The sequence below is a fragment of the Peromyscus maniculatus genome, chromosome 5 (assembly GCF_049852395.1).
Source record: "Peromyscus maniculatus bairdii isolate BWxNUB_F1_BW_parent chromosome 5, HU_Pman_BW_mat_3.1, whole genome shotgun sequence".
NCBI lineage: Eukaryota > Metazoa > Chordata > Mammalia > Rodentia > Cricetidae > Peromyscus > Peromyscus maniculatus.
The window spans coordinates 69056807-69080149 of record NC_134856.1 but is presented as its reverse complement, the minus strand read 5'-3'; the positions used below and the strand labels follow the sequence as shown (position 1 = coordinate 69080149).

At 42.0% G+C, this 23343-nt stretch overlaps 1 protein-coding gene across 5 annotated transcripts in view; it reads left to right on the top strand.

The window, feature by feature from the left end:
- Window positions 1–12495, top strand: part of Cul2 (cullin 2) — a 40732-nt gene extending 28237 nt beyond the window's left edge. For all 5 annotated transcript variants that reach the window (XM_042277967.2, XM_076572523.1, XM_042277966.2 and 2 more), the window contains 11 exons: window positions 550–657; window positions 1727–1786; window positions 2314–2442; window positions 2538–2624; window positions 2962–3114; window positions 3366–3443; window positions 6210–6276; window positions 8673–8875; window positions 9251–9352; window positions 11101–11217; window positions 12015–12495. In XM_042277967.2, coding sequence (XP_042133901.1) covers window positions 550–657; window positions 1727–1786; window positions 2314–2442; window positions 2538–2624; window positions 2962–3114; window positions 3366–3443; window positions 6210–6276; window positions 8673–8875; window positions 9251–9352; window positions 11101–11217; window positions 12015–12146 — 1236 coding nt within the window. In that variant the 3' untranslated portion in view covers window positions 12147–12495. The remainder of the gene's footprint in view (window positions 1–549; window positions 658–1726; window positions 1787–2313; window positions 2443–2537; window positions 2625–2961; window positions 3115–3365; window positions 3444–6209; window positions 6277–8672; window positions 8876–9250; window positions 9353–11100; window positions 11218–12014) is intronic.
- Window positions 12496–23343: the final 10848 nt, after the last annotated feature.

Sequence of the window (23343 nt, the reverse complement as noted above, 5' to 3'; positions counted from 1 at the left end):
TATTGTCGGTGTTATTCAAAATTTATTACTAGGTTTGCAGATTCAGAGTATTGAGTGACATTGAACAAAAACTGAGCCTCCTTTCAAGGCTAAAATGTGAGACTACGCATTTGCAGTCATTTTCTTTCCGAGGGAGACTCTTAAGTGTTCTGTCCCTCTAAACTGTGGGGAGTGAATTCTGCCCAACTCCAGGGTCTCATTCTCACAGGCACGACTTTCTAATCCTCTTCTCCCAGCATTCGGGTGTTCTTTAGATAACCGCCTGGTGTTGACAGGCCCGGGATTTAGGGGTTCACCCTGTGATCTTAAGGCATGGTGTTCCAGCATCAGAGTGTGTGGGTTTATGGGGCAGAGGACTTGTTAGACCTTGTGGTCCCATTTGGTAGAAGAGGAGTCTTAGATTTTTAAGACCAGTGTATGTAGCTAGAGATGCTGGGTGTGGGGTGGTGTGTGTGTGTGTGTGTGTGTGTGTGTGTAATAATTTGAGGGTGTAAGTATGTACTCTTCAATCTTAAATGTGGATTTATACTTTGTATTTTATGTTTTTAGATGCCAACACTATTTGTGGAATCAGTTTTGGAAGTACATGGTAAATTTGTTCAACTTATCAACACGGTTTTGAATGGTGATCAGCATTTTATGAGTGCTTTAGATAAGGTAACTTTTAAACAACTATATGCACATGCTATATGTACATGAAATTCTCTTTAACCTGTAATGTATAATTTTCAAGTAGGCATCTTTGTTAGGCATCCAAGTTTGAGATCTTTGAGACACTTGAATTCTCATTAAATAAGCACTTTGAATTTGAGAGTCTAAGTAGTTTTAAAGTTGTTACAGTGAGCACCCAGAGTTTCCTATGCCATATTACTGTTAGTACACTGGTGTGCATAATCCTAATGTCTGCTAGTGCTGATACTTCCTTTGTATGGTCCCGACTGTGGTAGGACTGGTATTTTCCTACAGCTTTTACCATATTTAGGCTGTATTCATTCTCGGTTTGAAAGACACCAGGAATTTGAATTGGTATTTGACATAGGAAATTCACTTACAGGTTGTAAAATATCAAAAAGTACTGCTAACATTTCAATGATGAATAGCAAATACCATCTTATAATGAAGGGCACAGGTAATTCTTATAACAATATTTTGGTTTGTGTGGTAAGTTAGCTTTCTGTCAGCATGACAAAATACTGAGCTAATTAGAAAGAAATTCTTTTTTTTTTTTTTTTTTTTTAAACTCAGCATTTCAGAAGTTTCTGCCTTGGTAATTGACCGTGTTGCCTTTAATGGTAGATGAAACTGTTCACCTAATAGTGACCCAAAGAAGTAGAGAAAGAAAAGAAGGGCCCAGGGTTGATATCCCTTTTAACACATAGCTTAAGAGTTGAGGGGAAATGGTTCAGTCTTAGCACCTGAGTGAAAAAACAGTGGTGTGGTAGTAGAATCCCAGTGCTGGGGAGGTGAAGTTAAGGGTCATGGAGTTTGCTGTCCAGTTAGCTTAGCACTCAGTGACAGACTGCCTCAAAACACACGGTGGCCGGCTCCTGAAGAACAGTAATGGCTAAGGTAGACCTTGCCTCCACCCGTACAACACTTACACGTTCACACACTAGACAGGGAGCTGGCTGAGCCGTGGGCACTGTAGACATGATTACAGCTGAGCCTCAGCCGCCTGTGTGCTCTTGCCTGCTTCTGTAATTAATCATGGACTGTCTTCTTGTAGGCCCTTACATCGGTTGTAAATTACAGAGAACCCAAGTCTGTTTGTAAAGCACCTGAACTGGTAAGTCTAGTTGCTTAAAAGTAATCTCATGCAAAGTCGGTAAGGGAAAGTTAGTAGACTGGCAAATTCATTTGTTTTGTGTACTTTTTTCAGAAGATGAAAATTATTTTGAATTTATGTACAGAATGTATTAGACCATGTGACCTTAACCAAAGGAGAACATATTTCACAAAAAGCATGACCCTGTTAGAAAGAAAAGTATACTGCTTATTATGGTCACTAATTGCGGGTTAGATTGTTTTTTTGTTTTTTTGTTTTTAGTTCTAGTGTTTTGAAAACTTACCTGATCATGCATATTTTACATTCATAACTTTAAAGCATAACTTTAGTACTTGACAACTTTCAGCATTTGTTGAGGCACATTGCTTTGCTTTTGTGCTGTTCCTGGTGACGATTTACTGGCTTGTTCTCCTGGTTCGGCCCTTACATCAGTTCTAAGTGACCACCTATTCATGTGTTGTGTTGGCACCTTTGAGGTGTCTATCCCAGGGGCCCTGTGTAAGATTTATTACCAATTTCTTTTTGAGCTTGCTAAGTACTGTGACAACTTGCTGAAGAAGTCCGCAAAGGGGATGACTGAGAATGAAGTGGAGGACAAGCTCACCAGCTTCATCACGGTTTTCAAATACATCGATGACAAAGACGTTTTTCAGAAGGTGAGCTGAACGAAATGTTCAGATCGCAGTTATCAGCTTTGCTTTATTTTGAACTTGAAGTCACAAGGAAAGTAACCATTTACATTTTCATGCAGTTCTATGCCAGAATGCTAGCGAAACGTCTAATTCACGGGTTGTCTATGTCTATGGATTCTGAAGAAGCCATGATCAATAAATTAAAGGTAACACAAATCTTTAGTGTGATAATATCATAGAAATCATTGTGCCAACAGCCAAATAGCTCATTGTACGTAATGACTGCATAATTCACAGCAGTCCGGTCCTTAACGTGGGAGCATACAGTGGGCAATGTAAGTGGTCAGACATAAGTGTATTTGCATACGATGCTATAAATGTCAGTGTGCGACTCAAAAGACCAGAAGTCCATTGATTTAGAATGATCTCCAAGTTCAGTACTAATTTAAAAGAATGAAAGAAAGAAAACACAGCTCTGGTCTCCATATTCACCCCTGGCTGATTATTCTGTTTAGGTTATGTGCTTTGCGATTTGTTTTCCAGCAAGCCTGTGGTTATGAGTTTACCAGCAAGCTGCATCGGATGTACACAGACATGAGTGTCAGTGCCGATCTCAACAACAAGTTCAACAATTTCATCAGAAACCAAGACACAGTGATAGATTTGGGGATTAGTTTCCAAATATATGTCCTTCAGGTATAACAGTACTTCTTCACATTTATGAATTTTCACAGTGTGATATAAAGATTAGCAAACGACTTGATGATAATGCATGGTCAGCTGGTGAATTGTGGGCCACACTTTATAGAGTGGGAATAAGCTGTGTCCTGATAGTGAAGGCCGTAGCACTGTAAGCATTATGTGAAAGGGAAAAGGTCTGTCTCAGCTGCTTGCTTGCATGGTAGATGTCTCTCTGCTGAACTTTTCGTTTCACTGTTCCTTTCTAGGCTGGTGCATGGCCTCTCACTCAGGCTCCTTCATCCACGTTTGCCATTCCCCAAGAGTTAGAAAAAAGTGTACAGATGGTAAGTGTGCAGGAAAGATACCAGTGAACAGAAGCGTTGTAATGACTCTGTGTGTGTGTGTGTGTGTGTGTGTGTGTGTGTGTGTGTGTGTGTGTGTGTGTGTGTTTCAGTTTGGGATCTGTGTGTGATTCATAGTAACCCTACCAGTTCTTCGGTACTCGTAATTCATAAAGGTTTTGGCCTCATACTGAGACTTAGGGCTGATTTGATGAATGGTCAGTGGGTAATGACACTTGCCACCAAGCCTGACAATCTGGCTTCAGTTTCCAGACCCCACATGATTGATGGAGAGAGCCAGCTCCCACAGTGTCCTATCACTTTCACGTGTGGCCCATAACATGGACAGTACTCCACCATCCCACACAAATAAATGTACATTCGTTTAGAAAAAAGAGAAAGCTTCAGTGTTGTCCTACCTTTCCATTTGAATTTTGAAGTCATGTGTGTGCTTCATTTAGTCCTAGTAACATTTTAATTTTCCTGTCATTGAGGCGAATGTTAAGTATATGGTGAGAACCAAATACACACACACACACACACACACACACACACACACACACACACTATATATATATATATATATATATATATATATATATATATATATATATATATATGAAGTCAAGCAGTGGTGATACACATCTTAAATTGCAGCACTTAGGAGGCAGAGGCAGATGGATCTCTTATGAGTTTGAGGCCAGCCTGGTCTACAGAGTGAATTCCAGGACAGCCAGGGCTGTTACACAGAGAAACCCTGTCTTGAAAAACAACAACAAAAAGTGTGCATGTGTGCTTGCGCGATACATTTTTTAGTGAAAATCTCTGTTAAGTAGGACATAAATCCTAGAAGACTGACCTTTTATAGATTGTTGTTTGCTGACTCCATGTGTATAGATGTAGGCACTCATACACACTTACACAAATGGGTAAATACATGAGTATATATTTTGTTTGTTTTTCGAGACAGGGTTTCTCTGTGTAGCCCTGGCTATCCTGGAACTCACTCTGTAGACCAGGCTGGCCTCAAACTCACAGAAATCTGCCTGTATCTGCCTCCCAAGTGTTGAGATTAAAGGCATGTGCCACCATGCCCAGAAGCTTTTTAAATTAAAAATGAAATATAAAATAAAATGAAATATAAAATGTGAACTATAAATATAGCTCATGTAGGAAGCCCTGGGTTCCACTCCATCACAAAACCAAGTGTGGTTGGTACACATCTGTAATCCTAGCATACAGGAGGTAGAGGCAGGAAGATCAGAAGATCAAAGTCCTCCTCAGTTATGTATTAAGCTAAAGGCCACCTGAACTGTCTGAGACCCTATGTCAAAAAAAAAAAAAAAAAAGATAAGAAAATGTGAACACTGTATTTTGGTACTATTGCCTTTTACACATTCAATCCAGGGAAGGAATTTTTAAAATTTCAAAGCTTTGATAGAAATTTTTATAAATTTATTCTTTTTTAATTGTATATGTGTATCTAACATGTATCATTTGTCTGTCTTTGGGTATGTACATGTGAGTGGAGGTGCACACAGGTGAGACAAGGTGGTAGAAACCCCTAGAACTGGAGTTATGTGTAGCTGGTAGCCATTTTTCTTGTGGATGCTGGGAACCAGAATGGCATTTGTAAGAGCAGTATGTGTTCTTAACTGCTAGTTCATCTCTTCAGACTAGTGTCCAAACAATTATAAATTTAAATGTAATAATATCAACAAAAGACTATGGACAGAGAGGTACCTTGAACCCCACAGCTTTGTTCATGTCATTGTTGACATGGATGTTAAGTAATGGACCCTGTTTTGTATTAACCACACATATACATTGGTTAGCCTGTCACTTATGGAAGTCTGCATTGATAAATGTAGGTATGACTTTCATGTTGAAATATATGTGATGGTATATTTGATCCTTAACAGAATCTATAAAGTCCAGATTAATAACAGTGATAAATTGCTATTGATGTTATTTCTGGTTTTATGCAAAGATGTAAAATTTTCAGGGGCTGAGATGTGGGAAAACTGGACGGGCTGTAAATAAAGAGCTGGGATGGGACTGATGGGTCGGCCCAGCGGGTGCAGTGATTGCTGCTCGTTCATGAGGACCCGGAGGACCCGAGTTCAGATTCTGATGCCCAGTGCTGGGCAGGGAGAAGACACATGGACACTGGGAGCTCCTGGCTGGCCAGTGCAGCCAGACAGCAAGCTCCAGATTCAGTGAAGCCCTTTCTCAAGTACTGTGGAGGAGTGATCGAGGAAGACAGGCCCATGTTAACTCTTCCCTTCACAGGCATACACACACACCTGGGATAGTTAAATAACATGATGACATGTCTAAGAACTCAGATTGTAGCAGAGAACTATTTCCATAGACCTGCCTGTCCCTGCACAGGCAGGCAGTTGTCTGAGTTACTCTGCCCTTCCTTTTTTAGTTTCCCAGGGTGGCCTCAAACTTCTGGGCTCAAGTGAATGTCTGTCTTAGCTTTCACGTCCCTGGGACTGTGAGTGCACACCATAGCTCTTGGCTGCTCTGCATGGGTAGAATGCTTTATGTGCAGGAATCGGGAGCAGCAAGTCACCGCTGACTCAGCAGGTTGACCTTAGATTGGTACCAGCACCCCTATGTAGCAGTTGGATTATTCATGGTCTTGAGCAGGCATCCTGGACAAGGTGTATCATTAGATGGACTAAGATGCTTTTACCTTTTCAGTATGGTAATAATTTACAGGACTTAAATAGCTTGACATTCATCTCTCTCTTTCAACAGTTTGAATTATTTTATAGCCAGCATTTCAGTGGAAGGAAACTGACGTGGTTACATTATCTCTGTACAGGTAAGGAATACTTAATTACTATTTGTTTAATGATATTTACCTGATTGTTAATTTAGAACAGTAATTTCTGTAGCCTAATTCTAGTTTTTAATCCATTTTCCTCATTCAACTGTGTCTATAATGCTGATGATAATGTTCCTTTTAAAACACTTTGTGTTTTATGACAGTCCATTTTTGTAGCCCATCATTTTATAGATATTAGAGAATTTGTTTAGAAAAGCAGACTGCTGATGGGTTAGATATTCTTGAATACCTGTTCTCCTAAGTTTCCCTGTCTCTGTGCATTGACTTATTTACAGTGCTGTCGTGAAGTGTCAGGATAGAAGTACTTACCTAAGATTGCCTTTCTTCTTGGTTCCCTAGAGATGTTCAGCCAAAGCAAAGGCACATATTCTTTTTCTTAGGCTTTGGGAAGAGCCGTGAGTCAGCTTTCCCTCTGTACAAGGAGCAAAGGTGTGGTATTATCTCATAGATATGATATGAGGAGGGACCCAGCACCCACAGGCCAGTTCACAGCCGGTTGTGACTCCACTTCCAGGGGATCTGACACCCTTTTCAGGCCTCCACAGGGGCCAGGCACAAGTGTTGTGCAAACGTACATGCAGGCAAAGCATGCATAAAATTAAACACATAAAATTAAAATACAAACAAAAAGAAAAAAAGGTACAAGGAAATATACCTTACTGCCGTGACCTTTATTAGGAACCCCCTGTTACCTCAAAGATTGCATCTCAGTACCAGTGTAATCTGTCTTTTGTTTGACTGGTTTACATCTCAGAGTATGGTTCACATTAATAGTACTGCACTGTTTGTGTAAGTTTACTGACTAAATCAGCTATTCTGATTTTTTTCCTCCTTGTGAAATATGTTTGATCTTTACATTTTTATCTTTAATTTCATACCTATGTATATGAAAAATAAAATACAAAAATCATAATGTACTTTGTTCATATTCTCTCTGTTATCTCTACCCTCCCACTGAACCCTAATTCCCAACAAGCTTTCTGTTTTTGTCGGAGTGTGCATGTATGTGACCTGCTGCATTTAGTTAACATTGTGGGATGGGGCTTATGAGAGCCCCTGATCACTGGGGATGCTGATCAGGCCAGCTGTGTAAAAGTCTGTAACAGGTAGCTGCTGCGAGGTCAGAGGTACATGTCACACCAGAAGCACTCTTTCCCAACCTCCAGTTCTTCCTGTCCCTTTTGCTCCAGTGTCCTTGAACCTTGCAGGGGGTACAGATGTCCATTTAGGGCTGATGACAGGTACTCCCTTATTCTCAAATTATTTTAATTGATTAATTTGTGTTTAAGTTATGCATGGGTATACACATGAATGTATACGCACCCTCTGGGTGCGTATGGAAATCAGGGTCAACATTGGCTGACTTCCTCCCCCCTATTTTTTGAGACATTACCTCTCACTGGACCTGTAGCTCATTAGTTCAGTTAGAGCTACCCAGCAAGCTTGCCCTGTGCTTGTCATTGACAGTACAGATGTGTGCCCCTGGGCCTAGCTTTCTGTGGGTTCTAGGGATTCCAGCTCAGGTCCCTTTATTTTATTTATTTTTGAGACAGGGTTTTCCTGTGTAGCCCTGGCTGTCCTGGAACTCACTCTGTAGACCAGGCTGGCCTCGAACTTGGCAATCCACCTGCCTCTGCCTCCCGAGTGCTGGGGTTAAAGGTGTGCGCCACCACCACCTCTCAGGGTTTTTTGGGGTTTTTTTTTTGTTGTTGTTGTTGTTGTTGTTTAACTTTTGAAAAATTGCCTGTGGTGGATGCTGACACTTTTAGTTCTGTAACTTGGGAGGCAGAATTCACTGAATCTCTGAGTTTGAGGCCATCTTGGTCTGTACCTGTGTTTGTGTGTTTGTGAAGTATGCCTAGGCATGCCACATCTGGCATGGGGACATCAGAGGAAAACTTTGGGACTCGATTCTCTTCTTCCACAGTGTAGATTCCAGGGTTGAACTTGGACCATCAGACTTACATACAAGCAGTTGGTGGTAGTAACTGGCTCTCTCTCTCTCTCTGTCTCTCTGTCTATCTCTGTCTCTCTCTCTCTCTGTCTGTCTCTCTCTCTCTCTGTCCCTTTCCTTCTTCCACTCAGTTGTGTCTGTCTCCCCTCTGTTCTGCCTTAGCTTTCCTGTTGCTGTTTATGCTTTAGTGCTGACAACGTTGTAATAGGTCAGCTTTTACTGTATACTATATACTCAGTACTCCCACATGGCAGCCCTATGTTCTGCAAACAAGAACTTTGGAATGCCTTCATGGTAGCTTTAAGATGTCTTTGGTTTACTCTTTTAGGGAAAAACAATCCAAAATACTAATATGACAGCTTTGAAATGAAAACAGTTTGGATGATCAGTATGCTGTCAATTTTTGTTTTAATCGTAGGTGAAGTTAAAATGAACTATTTGGGAAAACCATATGTAGCTATGGTTACGACCTACCAAATGGCAGTTCTTCTCGCCTTTAACAACAGTGAAACTGTCAGCTACAAAGAGCTTCAAGACAGCACTCAGATGAATGAAAAGGAGCTGACCAAAACAATCAAATCATTACTCGATGTGAAAATGATTAACCATGATTCAGAAAAGGTAACCTTCCCAGGGGACGTCAAGCTCTAGCAGATGAAGGTTCTTTTATGGGATATTGGCAGTTTTAAGGTTGTGGTGTCATCTATGTGACTCTGTAAATTAGCTTAGCAACTTTATCATGAGAAGAGGCCACTGGCTTTTCCACAAATGAACAAAGTCCATTGGGGGGTCAGCTGGATGCATCCGAGCCTTGGGAGGACAGCGTCCTCTGGAGTTGGCTCAATTGCCAGCAGTGTGGTTACTACAGCCTTTTTAGTATACAGAGGTAGATAGGATATGTAATGGCTGGGCCTGGAAATAGCTACTGCTTAAATAGAAACTGATTAAAATTCTGGTAAATGTGAAATTAGAAACAAGTTTTTGTTTTAAATATAGGAAGATATTGATGCAGAATCTTCATTTTCATTAAATATGAGCTTCAGCAGTAAGAGAACAAAATTTAAAATTACTACGTCAATGCAGAAGGACACACCACAAGTAAGTGCTTGTTTGAATGTCAGTTCTCTTAGAAATAGTTCAGCAGGGGATTGAGTGAGTCCATTGTATACTGAGACAAAGCAAACCTTTGCACTCTAAAGTTAATACTATGATAAAGCTTTTCTGGTTTATTCTTGCATTTGTTGGCCTTAGAATAAAGTATCTGCCAGTATGTTAGTGTTTGAAAAATAGGCAGCTTATTCAAGGAGCTCCAGTTGAGTTATCTACTCACTAATTAGCACATGTCAGTTATAAATAGTGGTAGGTTTTGTTGTGATATTTTCATTTTATACAATGTATTTCTCATCCCCTCTCACTCTGCAGATACCCTCTTCCCAATCAGCCCTCTTTGTTTTTATTTGTATTGACTCCATAAGTTTAATTAGGATTCCTTAAAGGAACTTGGGCAACTTACCAGTGTCTACACTACTGAGCAAAATGCTTCTTTCTTAGCAAACATTTAACTGTATGAGGTGAGGGTGGTGGGTGGGTACGGGAGAGAGAGTATATGAATGAGTGAATGAATAAATGAATGAATGAATATAGGTCTTGAGTCAAGACTTCAAACATGCTATGTGAATGCGCTGACACTGAGCTATGTCCCCAGCCCAGTATTTTGTCTTAAGACATAGTTTGGGCTTGTGAGTGTGGCTCAAAGGTAGAGTGCCTGCCTAGCGTGGGAGTCTCTAAAGGCGACTGAAAGAAGGGGGGGAGGGGCAGGAGGGTTAGGAAGGTTAGTTTTTCTTTACCTTCTCTTTTAAAGATGCCTTCCTTGAAGTGATAGAATTTCAAGTTTGAAACTCATTTTTGTAAAAGAAAAAATGAGGAAACTGCTTGTCAAACTTGAGCGTGGATTGCACAGCTTGCCTGCATAGTTCGTTGGTGCGTTGAGCTGGCGGGGTGGGGTTGAGGCGCTCAGATGAAGCGGTGTGCTTGGCTTTTGAGTGTTTGAATTCAGCAGTGATTCCTGGGCTTCATTCAGACTTTGCTGACTGCCTTCTGGGCTCTGGGATAGGAAGTAGATAAGATATCAGGCCCTCTGGAGGAACTTCTCCATGGGGGAAACACACAGATTAATTTGCCATGAGTTTTGAACCCTAATGTGACCAAGGTCTCATTTCCTGTAGAGTGAACAACAGTCTAAGGGATTTGTTCTTAAGGCTGATGCTGTGCAATCCCTGGTCCTGTGCTCTTCAAGCCCTTGTGTCTCACTGGTGATCACCCTGTTCTGGCCTGTCTTCCCTGTCTGCTCCGCGTGAGCCAAAGGAGCCCCACCCCCACCCAGCCCTGGCCTGTCTAGTGTGTGCACTTGGAGCTAATCACTGCACTTGCTGCAACTTCATCTTAAATGCTGTTCAGGCGCGCACCACCATACCTGGTTTCTTACATGGGCGCTGGAGATAGAATCAGCTCTTCCATGCTCTGTAGTGTGTATAACAAGCACTTTACCAACTGCCCAAATTCTCCAGCTCTCTGAGTGTATAATTTGTTTTTTAAGACTTTTTTTTTATTTTGTATGTCTGAGTGTATGTCCACCTTATTCATGCCTGAGGCAAGAGGAGTCCAGAAGAGAGGAACTTGTGTGAATGCTGGAAACCAAGCCTGGGTTTTCTGTGACAGCAGCAAATGCTCTTGACGGCTGAGCTGTCTCTAGCTCCTGGTGCTAATTAGTAACTAGAGTTTAAAAAATTCACTAGAGAAATTAAAACACTCTGTGACAGTGTCCTATTTGTGGGTCACAAAAACAGGAACTGGAACAGACTAGAAGTGCTGTAGACGAGGACCGGAAAATGTATCTCCAAGCTGCTATCGTCCGCATCATGAAAGCCCGTAAAGTGCTTCGGCACAACGCCCTCATTCAAGAGGTAGGGGTCCTCGGGGGTTTGTAGTGCGCCTTGTTAAGGTGGAGACAACCCATTCTGACCAAATGGTGTAAAGAAAGGTTTAAAGAGTTCTCACCATTTCAGTGGTGGAGCCAGCATTGCTCTGTTTTGAAGTTAGAGATCCTAGACTTGCCCAATTTTGTGTGAAACTTGGTGCAAAATCGCCTGTCCATCTGGAAAAAGGAAACACTTCAATAAGTGTTTGAATGTTTGTTCATTCCCTTTATACAGAGATATTTGTGTGGGACAAAACACCCTAAGTCTGCTCTGCAGTGCAGAGATCCTAACTTGCTGAAAGAAAGGTTTGTGGTATAAGAACATGTACCAGAATTAAAGTAGAGTTAGCATTAAATAGACTGGGCGGCATGTTGAATATGTAGGTAGGTGACAACGTTGGTAATTTTGCTCATGCATAAGTTTTACTATTTTGGTGCATCTTATCTGCACTTTAATTCCTCGATAATGCAAGCATTAGGTTTTTCCTTTAGTTTGCATACAAACTTACTTTTCTCCTCATGTAAATACTGATAGCTCTGGTTAGTGGTCTCCCTGTGCACTGCCTTGTTCTGTGTTTAAACGAGTGTTGAATAGTGATGTGTTATTTGCTACATCAGGTCTGTCTGTTACAGAACCTTTTTTCAGTTCAACATTTACGCAGCCTTTTCCTTTAGGGAGGTCTGTTGAAATCTCCAGAGTGATGTTCCCTACAGCTAATGGGCTGGAAGTGGATGCTGATGCTTACTAACTAGAGATAATTTGACTCCCTGTCTCTCTCACAGGTAATAAGCCAGTCAAGAGCCAGGTTCAATCCCAGTATCAGCATGATTAAGAAGTGCATAGAAGTTCTGATAGACAAGCAGTACATTGAGCGCAGCCAAGCATCTGCAGATGAATACAGTTACGTCGCGTGACACCCTCTCCTGGTGTGGGTGTGAGGTCATTGCCATCACCATTTGGTGTGCTCCTGTGGGAAAAAGCAGGCCTGTGCCTCCATACTTGGTCATTTGGCAGCCCCTGTTTTTCTGCTGTTTACAACATCACCAGTGCCACGTCATGAGCGTCAAAGAAAATGCCTAGAGATATTTCAAGCTCATGTCATTATGACATTTCTTAAAACTTTATTAAAAGAATGAGTGAAGTATTGCTGAAATGTGGGATTTGGTTGGGTACCATGCTTTCTCCCCTTCACGTTTGCAGTTGATGTGTTTTTTTTTTTTAATGTATCTTAAAGGACATAAAATAAAAACTTAAATATTGTAATATGACAGATAACCTAATAATTGTATCTACATTCAAATGACAAACATGATGTTGCTGCTTGTCAAATAAAAAAAAATAAAGAAACCGAATGCTTTTTTCTATGTGGATGGAGTATCAGGTTGGACAGAAGACAAGACATTTGTAAATGTCTGAAAGCAGCCAACAGCATTTCATCTTGGTGATGAAGTTCACTCGGGCTCCTGTTTAACCTTCAGTTAAGACTTCTAGGTTATTGTTTTTGAATACGTAAAGTTGCATCTGGTGTAAAAAAAATGCTCTTTTGTGAATTTGAGCTAAGTGGCATCAGCAGTTTGCATATTGAGGATGTAATTCTGTCAGTAGCTTTGGTGATGTGTTGTACCAAGAAACGGAGTGGTGGCTACTGTGTAGTGACTTCGAACCTGGCAGAGCAGGAACTGCTCATCCTGACTCACTTTTCGTGATGCATCAACTCTGACATAATGGCTGTTGCTGGTCTCCTAGAGTTGTAGGAGACTCTGGTTACAACGCATTCCTTCTAGCTCTCCCTGCCTGTCACCCTCCCCAGCGCAGACGACTCCCCATCGTAAGTTGACAGCAGTGTCCCTCAGCACCGGCTCGTGACACCAGGCACCTGGTATGGGGACATGAAATCTCACTAATTTGTTAATCGTAGACAACAGGGGCATGAAAATACTCTGGTCTACCATATTATCCATCTGCTATCCCTATATCACATTGCTTTTTTAAACCAGAGTAGTTAAAACATACATAGTACAAATACTTTCATGTTTATACTCAATTTATATCTCTAACAGATAAGGCCTTAAACCCACAATGATAATATGCTGAACAAATAAACTACTTAATTTACATTCTCATGTGGTTCATATTAAAATTTATTTAATGATTAGTTGATTTGATTGCACCTTTTCTTGTATCTTAAAAAGTTCAAAAAAAATCTCCTGGACTTCTAATGACTTCTGTTCTCTTTATTATTTTGCCTTCCTTCCTCATGAGGATATTAGCAAAGCATATATTGTTGTACATTCATGGACAGAAAACAAGGCCCTTGTTTTGATAACTTGATAAGTTTTCCGAATTTATAAATATTAAATTAAGTCAGAACCTGATAACTAATTGTCAAGAAATGTTACATTGAAAAGTAGACAAAATACTTGTGATGAATTCAAGTTTTTTGTTTTTTTTTTTAATATTTTCTCCTTGTTTACTGACAAGCAAAGGAAGAAAAAAGTTCAGGTAAGTTCTGTTGAGGTTCCACTGAGTAAGTGGAAATGGAATCATTGAGTTCTGTTCAGCCCCCTTCCTTCCTTGAGCCCCAGGCAAGAACTCCAGTGTGGCCTCAGTGGCTCAGAGAGGTCACCCGTTGGCTCACTGCCCACCGGTGCTCGGGGGCAAAGTTGATCAACTACAAGAAGGTAAGAGTTGGGGAAGGGTGCTTTTTATGTTTTATTGCCAAAAAAAAAAAAAAAAAAAAATGTAAGCAAATCTCAAATGTTTTTAAAAAGTCAATTCTGACTCTAAGATGACTCAGCAGATAAGTTGGATTCCCAAGTCCCGTGTTTTGTAGGGAGAGAACCAACTCCCACAGTTGTCTTCTGATTCTCCTCTCTCTCTCTCTCTCTCTCTCTCTCTCTCTCTCTCTCTCTCTCTCTCTCTCTCTCTCTCTCTCATCAATGCACTACAAAGACTTTAAATCATTAATATAATGTCTTTTACAGGAGTTTACAAATAGCTTATCAGTATGCTGTTCTTTCCCTTTGAAATAACATTTTGACCATTGTGAATGTAGAGTTATTCTCTGGCTTAATGCAGTATGATTTGCTTTGGTAAATTATTAGTGTTTTGTTTAATCCTGTTCATTTTATAACCGATACATACTAGAATGCTGTGACACTTCTGTCTGCCCTTTTAACCTTAAACTAGCAAATGTTCCCACATGTTAATCTTGTTTAACTTTCAGATAGCCTTTGTAGGTAGGCTGTTTTTTTTTTTTTTAGATTTATTTATTATGTATACAGTGTTCTGCCTACATGTGTCCTTGGAGGCCAGAAGACAGCACCAGATTTCATTATGGGTGGTTGTGAGCCACCATGTGGTTACTGGGAATTGAACTCAGGACCTCTGGAAGAGCAGTCAGTGCTCTTAGCCACTAAGCCGTCTCTCCAGGTAGGCTGTTTCTTGCTTGCCTAGAACTGGAAATTAAACAGACTAATTAGAAGCTGAACCTGAATCAAGTATCATTTAAAGCCATAGACCTACTTGCAGCCTCTGTGGACTTGTCCATAAAATAAGTTCATCTAGGTGTGGTGGTGGAAGCCTACCGTCCTGCACTTGGAAGGCAGAGGCAGGCAGATCTCTGAGTTTAAGGTCAGCCTTAAACTACTCTAGTTCTGTCTCAAGAAAAAAAATATAGCTCCATTTCATACATATGGAAACATTTCTGACTTTTCACATGTTTTCTAGTTAAATTGTGTGATCTTTTATACTTAAGATGTTAATATGTATCAGTGGTTCAGTAAAAGTTACTTGTGAGTTTAATATTTTGTTAATGTAAAACTTTAAAGTTTTATAATGTATATATTCTTAAGCTATCAGCTTAAAATTTTGAACTATTTAATAGCAAATATAATTATTTGGCTCTTAATTTTTTGTTCGAAGGAAGATTACTTACTGGTTGAGCAACATCAGGGTGAAATGAACTTGAAAATTACTAAGTGCTAAAAGCTTATGAACTTAGGTTGTGGCTAAGTTAAAACTGACTGAAGAATCAGAGACCAAAGCAATATGTAAGCCTTGATGAGGTAGACAGTACCTAAAAATGTTAGAGCCCAGCCATGCTGACAGATGGGGAGGAATGCTTTTTTTCATATATAGTTGCCTGGGTTCTCGATTTTGTCCTACCCACAGTCTCCAGTCATGCCTTTGATCATCTGGCAGACACTGCTTAGCGCTGGTCTGCCATACTGGATCAGTAAGCAACAGGCATGGTCTTTGCTCATTTGGAGCTGTTATTCTGGTAACAGTTATAAATCTCTAGGTGTAGATTGATGGAGAGCCCCAGGGACCACAAGGATTTTGGAAAGGAGGTTAGAAGGATGGAGATGGAAGGTGAAGGCATGATGAACCGCTGGAACTCAAGACCAACAGACCAGTGTGGCTGAGTTCTGTACACTGTATATAATTAGAGTAATGGGTTGATTACATTTCAACTAAAAAATGATTCCTGTTATAGCTCTAGTGGTGTCAATAGTTTGGAGACAGGGCTTCATGATGTAGCCCTGGACAGCCTGGAACTTACTGTATACACTAGGTTGGCCTGGCTCTTTTAATTTTTTAACCAATTGTTGGGTAATAGACTTTTTTAAAATTTTGGTTTTTAGACTTATTTATGTATACAGTGTTCTGCCTGCATGTGTGCCTGCACACCAGAAGAGGGCACCAGATTTCATTATAGATGGTTGTGGGCCACCATTGTGGGTGCTGGGAATTGAACTCAGGATCTCTGGAAGAGCAGCCAGTCTTCTTAACCTCTGAGCCATCTCTCTAACCCCAAGTAGATTTTTTTAAGGGGAGGAGCACAAGCACACATATCTTTGAGTTTCTGTACACTGTGTGCATGTAAGAGCACAGGGGGAGTCACATGATGTTAAGTCACACAGAGATGGACAATAAATGGTTATTGTTATAAGATATTTGTCCTTGGACCTACAACATTTCAATCAATCACCATCATTGAAGTTCTAATCAGTAGGTCAGTCTTTATAGAATGTTCAGTATAAATTATGGCTGGCTTCCTTCCAGGAAGTTAATGAATTACCTACATTAGAGTGACTAGGTAGTGTGGAAGTAAGTAGGCCTGGACACCAGTGGTAGAGACAGAGGCTATCTCCAGAGGGACAAAGTAGGTGACTTTCCCATGTATCAGTGTATTGGCTTGGGTGAGTGGGGAAGAGACAAGTCAAATGACACATAGGATCGGGGCAATGGGTGTACTACTGAGCTCCAGCCAAAGAGAATTATATGTTAGATTTATTATTTTACGTCAGTGTTTTGCCTGCATGTATGTGTGTGTACCGTGTGTGGTTGGTGCTCACAGAAATCAGAAGAGAGCATCTGGTCCCTGGGACTGGAGTTGCGGGCAGTTGTGAGCCACCACATGGGTGCTGGAATCTAACCCAGGGCCTCTGCAAGAGCAACAAGTGCTCTTAACCGCTGAGCCATCTCTCCAGCCCCAAGAGAATTCCTGTCTTCTTTGGTTTTCAAAAGATTGAACTATGCTATTATTATGTTACACTGTTTTGGGGGAGATGTGAATGCCTACTTAGCCCAGATAGGGTACCAGCAACAGACCAAAGTAAGGATGCCTCCAAAGTCCAACTGGGTGAAGCAGTGAGCTTTAAGGAGTTACTTACAGAAGCGACTGCCCATCACCATAGCCCACCCCAGGGTGCATTACAAGCTGGAGACCTGCATTGCGCAACCTGCAGGCAGCTCTGCTGGCCTCGCTTTTTCCGAGGGTTCTGGGCTGAGCCTCTTCCACAGGCAGCTCAGCTTGCCTCAGTTCACTGGAGACTCAACAGTCCTGGAGGCTTAGGTGTCCTTGGGGGATGGTGGGATTCCTCCTGTGAATCTAGTTGGTTTTAGGAACCTACTAAAGCTGCTGAGTTGTTTACTTCTTCAGCTTAGCACACTTCCCTGAAGGGTGGAATGTTTTACCTTCCTTTAGAGCAGCGCTTCTCAACCTTCCTAATGCTGCGGCCCTTTAACACAGTTCCTCATGTTGTGGTGACCCCCAACCAGAAATGTATTTCCTTGCTACTTCATAACTGTAATTTTGCTATTATGAACCATAATGTAAATATCTGATATGCAGGATATCTGGTATGCAAACCTCCAAAGAGGTCATGACCCACAGATCCAGAACCGCTGCTTTAGAACATCTAGTGTCTAAAATGAGTTTTTACAGGATGGAATGTTTTACCTCCTCTTAGATTATTCTGCCTTAAACAGCTTCCCTGAAGGTGATTGTTTCATTTAAGAAATTGCTATATAACTCTCACTGCAGGGCGTGGGATTGGGGTGGGTGAAGCAGCCTGTTCAGCTAGCTGATTAAAATGCTAAGCCATCCAGAACACCTTCAGATTCTAAGAAAGAATGCTTAGCTAGGCATCTTAATATCCCTTGGTCCACTCAAGGTGACATGTAAAAATAAACATCATATCTAGGTTTAATGCATTGATTATAATTTGTTCTTGTGATAAGTATGTCAGCCCAAAATTAATGTCCACTTAGGACCTTCAGCTGTGACCTCATTTAGAAATGCAGGTTTTATAGATAGAATTGAGGATATACTAGATTAAGGCCTGCCCTAATGTCAGGACACACACCGAAGACCATCTGAAGACACAGTCTGGAGAAATGAAGGCACAGGCTGCATAAGTAGGCTTTCCAACAACTACCAGAGCTAAAAAGAAGTAAGACCAGGTCGTCCTGGAACCTTCAACAATAGCATGGACCACCTCACAACTTGAATCAGACTTATGTGCTCCAGAATGGTGAGACAATTTGTTTGTTTTGTTTGAGACAAAGTTTCACTATGTATCCCTCACTGTCTTGGAACTCACTATGTAGACCAGGCTGGTCTCAAACTCAGATCCAACTGCCTCATGTCTTTTGAGTGCTGGCACTAATGTATATACTACCATGCTAGGCTAATTTCTGTTTTTTTTTTTTTAGATTTATTTATTTATGCACTAGTGTTATGCTTACATATGTGTATATGTACCACCTCCATGCCTAGTGTCCACGGAGGCTTGTAGATGTAACCGTCTTATTAAATAAGAAACACAGAGCCAATACAGAGATGAAAGCCAAGAGGTCAGAGCAATAGCTAAGAGCTAAGAACCTTACCCTTCACTGTCGCTGTGGTCCTACCTCTGAAAGAAACCTACTTCCTGTGTCTGTCTTTTTATAGAGTTTCTGTTCTGCCTTCTCATTGGTTGTAAACCCAATCACATGACCTCCTTGTCACTGCCCGTCTGTACAGACCTCCAGGTCTTCTATGGTTGGTATTGAGATTAAAGGTGTGTGTCTCCATGCTGGCTGTATCCTTGAACACACAGAGATTTGCTTAGCTCTGCCTCCCAAGAGCTGGGATTAAAGGCGTACATCACCAACGCCCGGCTCTGCTATGGCTTGCTATTAGCTCTGACCCCCAGGCAACTTTATTTATTAACATACAAATAAAATCACATTTCAATACAAATAAAATATCACCATAGAGGCTAAAAGAGGGTGTCAGTCTTTCTGGGACTAGAGTTTCTATTAGTTGTGAGCTGTCATGTGGATGCTGAGAATAAAACCCAGGTTCTCTACAAGAGCAACAAGTGCTCTTAACTGCTGAGCCAACTTTCCATTCCTTGATTTCTGTTGCTTTAATTCACTAAAGTTGTTGGTCCTGGAGGCTGGGCTCTATTCCCTTAGTTCCTGTCAAGCTATCCAGCTACCTTCTGAGTCTGGAACCTAGTGCACAACCCATGATGTGAAGAAGACACAGGGGCACAGAGGGCCGTGCCTTCTCCCCGGGCATCTGCTCTCCACATTCCATTACCTCCAATTGTGGTTTTTAGGAAGCTTCTAGTGTCCCTGATGCCTGGACTCCTAGCTGAGCAACTTCCTTACTGGATCTGAATTTACTCTGACCTCTGACACTGGGTCTGAGTTGACTGCAGCCCTTGCTAGAGTTGGATTCCAGGTACACTGATAACTTTCCATTCTTGACCCTACCAATTGTCCCCAGACCTCCTTGGTGCCTTACTTCCCTGGTGCTTCATGCTCAAGACCATTGGGTCACTTGGGTTCTCTGGAGCTGCAGAGCACATGTGTGATTCCTGCTGCCTGGTGTCTGTAAACTGTGCTCCTTTTTTGACATCATCGGTTCCCAATCACTTTCTGTAGCAAACACCAAACTCCTGGGAAGTGCCTGCTGTTACAGACAAACCCGTTGTCACCAGCTTCCTCAGTTAGCACTCATGACTGCCTCTGAGACTAGACTCCACAACTCAAAGGCAGAGGCTGTGCCAAGACAGCTTTGGGCTGGGAGGTGGTTCATGCTTATGACTTATGGCCTAGCATAAGTTCCAATTCCAGAAAAGTTTGTTTGTTTCAGAGTGCCCCTTCCTCTACTCTACCCCTCTCCCTTTCTCCCGTCTCTCTTCTGGGTTGGTAAATGGCCCAGGCTGGTCTACTACTCACATAGCACAAGCTGGCTGCAGACTTCTAATGCTCCTATCTCAATTTCCAAGTTGTTGATGCTACAATCAGCCCAATACAGGATTTTCTAGCATGTATAGCTAAAATACACCAATCAGTTTGGACTCCCATATGAATCTTTCCTCTCTGAGCCCACTTAAAAGAGTTTCCAGAATTCAGAGGAATTAATATGTGAAAATCAACAGGTGCTGCTTCCCTTTTTGTAGAAGGATGAAGACTGAAGGCATCTATGTCCTCATCCCAGCCTCCCATTGTCCAGGCAGCTGGGAACCTGTTCTCTAGAATGGAGGCCTCTGTGCCTCGGAACACAAAGGTCAGAAAAATCTAGAACCAACTCCTTCCAAACATCTCCTTTACAAGAGTGTCTAAAATTTCTCTTTTCACATTGATTGCCATGAGTGTGAGGCTAGGCTGGGCAACAGTGTGAGACCTTGCTTCAAAAAAATCAGGGCTGGGCCGGGTGGTGGTGGCACACGCCTTTAATCCCAGCGGAGGAAGGAGGCAGAGGCAGGTGGATCTCTGTGAGTTCGAGGCCAGCCTGGTCTCCAAAGCGAGTTCCAGGAAAGGCGCAAAGCTACACAGAGAAACCCTGTCTCAACCCCCCCCCCCCAAAAAAAAAGGGGCTGGAGAGAGGGCTGAGAAGTTAAGAGTGCACATTGCTCTTTTAGACAACCCATGCTGAGTGTTCCACAACTGCCTGGAACTTCAGTGCCAGGAAATCTAATGCCCTCTTCTGGATTCTGAGGGAACCTGCAACCTCCCCTGCATAGACCTAGACACACACATAGTTAAAAATAAATCTGGTATAACACACACACACACACATATGCACACATATCTGTATCTCAATTAATGAAGCATTTATTTTTTTGCTTTCAGGAGTCCTTTGAGGGCATAGATCAGTAGTGGAACAAGGCCTTGTTTCCAGTCCCTGTTCAGAAAACAACAGAAGTTAGAAAAAGTGACCTTTGGGTCTAAAGCATCATAGCTTTGGGCTATTGTGCAAACTGGTTTACTGATAGTACTCCTCAATCGGAAGGGCTGGCAAGCCATGTTTCTGCCACTCTGAGTTAGGTCCAAGCCTGGAACTCTAGTTAGAATTGTGTGTGAAGCATCCAGCAGCCCAGAAGAGTGTCCAGGAGTGGGAGGATCACCAAAGGCTGCGGCTCACAGAGCAACTGGATTTGGAAACTAAACTATCCCCACCCAACTCCCTAATCCTATTACCACTTCACCCCACGCCTGCCAGGCTAGAGATCTTTGTCTCCCTCTGGTGGCAGCAAGTGGAGTAATTCCAACAGGCAATTTTACTACAGATATGAACTAGAATAATAGTATTTTTGTCAATGTTGTCATGGTAATCAATGCAAAATCAAGTTGAAAGAATGGATGCTACAGAGCCTGGATAATTCTGCATCCAGCCATGGTACAACAGAGATCATTGCAATGTATCGAATGATTCATTTCCACTTAGCAGCTGGCAAAAGTTGACCCTGAAAAAAATGACTTAGTATTTCTCAGTGAACAGAAGCATGGATATGCTTTGGACTCTCAAAGCCATCCATCCCAGTGCTCTTGTGTACAGACTGTCTTGCCTCTTGTTCATTTTAGGGTTCAATTACAGATGGTTGGCAATCACCATGTGGGTACAAGGAAGTTAACTCAGCCAGTACTCTTAACCGCTGAGCCATCTTGCCAGCCCCTGCCAGCCTTCTTTAAGAGCAGTTTTCTGCTTTTGAAGTAAAGCACACATCTTTCCCAGCAGTCCTGAGAGCGAATCCTGGCTCTCACAGAGTGGGGCTCCCTCACTGAGGAGGACAGACCCTCCACTGGGGCCTTAGCAGCAGGGCACACTCCTGCAGAAGCAGTCTCTGGAGAGCCACCAGGAAGGGGAAACAGCACACTGGCTTCTCTTCTGCCTGTGAAAAACAGAGCCGTATGCTGGCGGGTCAGAAATGCAGGTCGACAGTCCAACAGCGTGCCTGTCGCAGAGAGAGGCAGCAAGCAGACACAGCCACCACGGCTGTAAGTGTGTTTGGAAAGTTCCTCCAGAGTGGCCAGACTCCCTGACTTTCCCTGCATTTAAAGAGACTTAGGCAGGTGAAGTGACTCCCTTAATTTTTCCAGTCCACTGTCCCAGTACCATTGCTGATATGTTCTGATAGTTGTTTAGCTTTTGTGTGGTGCTAGGGTCCACTGCAGAGCTCCACACATGCTGGTGAAGTGCTGAACTACTGAGCTACAACCTCTAGCTAGTGCAGTTATTAAAAGTGCCATTTCAGTCTAGAAAACTCTCTGCATTTTCCTACAAATGACCCGTGTCCCCTTCCTGTGTTCCATCTCTTCTTTGTTTTTCTTTCTTTCTTTCTTTCTTTCTTTCTTTCTTTCTTTCTTTCTTTCTTTCTTTCTTTCTTTCTTTCTCTCTCTCTCTCTCTCTCTCTCTCTCTCTCTCTCTCTCTCTCCTTCCTTCCTTCCTTCCTTCCTTTTTTATTTTTCAAGACAGGGTTTCTCTGTGGAGCTTTGGAGTCTATCCTGGAACTCACTCTGTAGACCAGGTTGGCCTCAAATTCACAGAGATATGTCTGCCTCTGCCTCCCCAGTGCTGGGGTTAAAGGTGTGAGCCACTGCCGCTCAGCCTAAATTCTTTAGAAACATTAAAAATCCCTTAGTAGCTGACCAATTTGCAAAGGACCACTTATTGCTTGCCAAGACCCCAAATTTGCATGGCTCTGCATACTCATTTTTTTTCAATAAACTTTAAATGCTTGCTGCAAGAATCAACTATACAGTAGGTTCACGTAGAGGTAACAACGCAACCAGTGAAAACAACACGCATGAGCTTATAAAGTTGGGCTTTGACTTTACATCCTGATGCTGCAGCCTCCTAGCTGTGCAAATTGGGCAACTTATTTTTTTCAGCTCATTTTGTTATTCATCCAAAAAAAAAAAAAGTGGACCTATTGAGGGCTGAGAAAGGGAGAAGAATGGAGTATTTGAGCTGCTCCGGGGTTTTTCTGCTCTCTTCTTCTCAGGGTCTGGTCTGCTCATACTCCCCGTGCTCACAACTCTGCACCATGGCCTCCTCAGGAGGTTCCCATTTGAGAAAGGCATCAAGAAAGGATATGTACTCCTGCCTTGTGGTGAGAAAGTTGACGCCATACATAGTGGGATTGATGGAACTGGAAAAACAATGTGAAATATGCCTGGTATCCCAGACTATGAGACTGAGAGTGGAGAGTGATCTGAACGGAATTCTGATGGCTCTCTGTAGCTGGAGTTTTCTCTCCAGGTCCCGCCAAGCTCCAGCAATCTGACAGCCCACTTATAAAATAAACACACAGACGCTTATATGGCTTACAAACTGTATGGCCGTAGCAGGCTTCTTGTTAACTGTTCTAAAGTCTTAAATTAACCTATTTCTATTAATCTGTAAGTTGCCATGTGGCTTGTGGCTTACCGGTACCTTACATCTTGCTTGTCATGGCGGCAGCTGGCAGCTCTCCCTCCCTCCCTCCCTTCCTGTTCCCTCAGCTCTCACACTCTTAGTTCGTAATCTCTAACAGTGACAGGTAC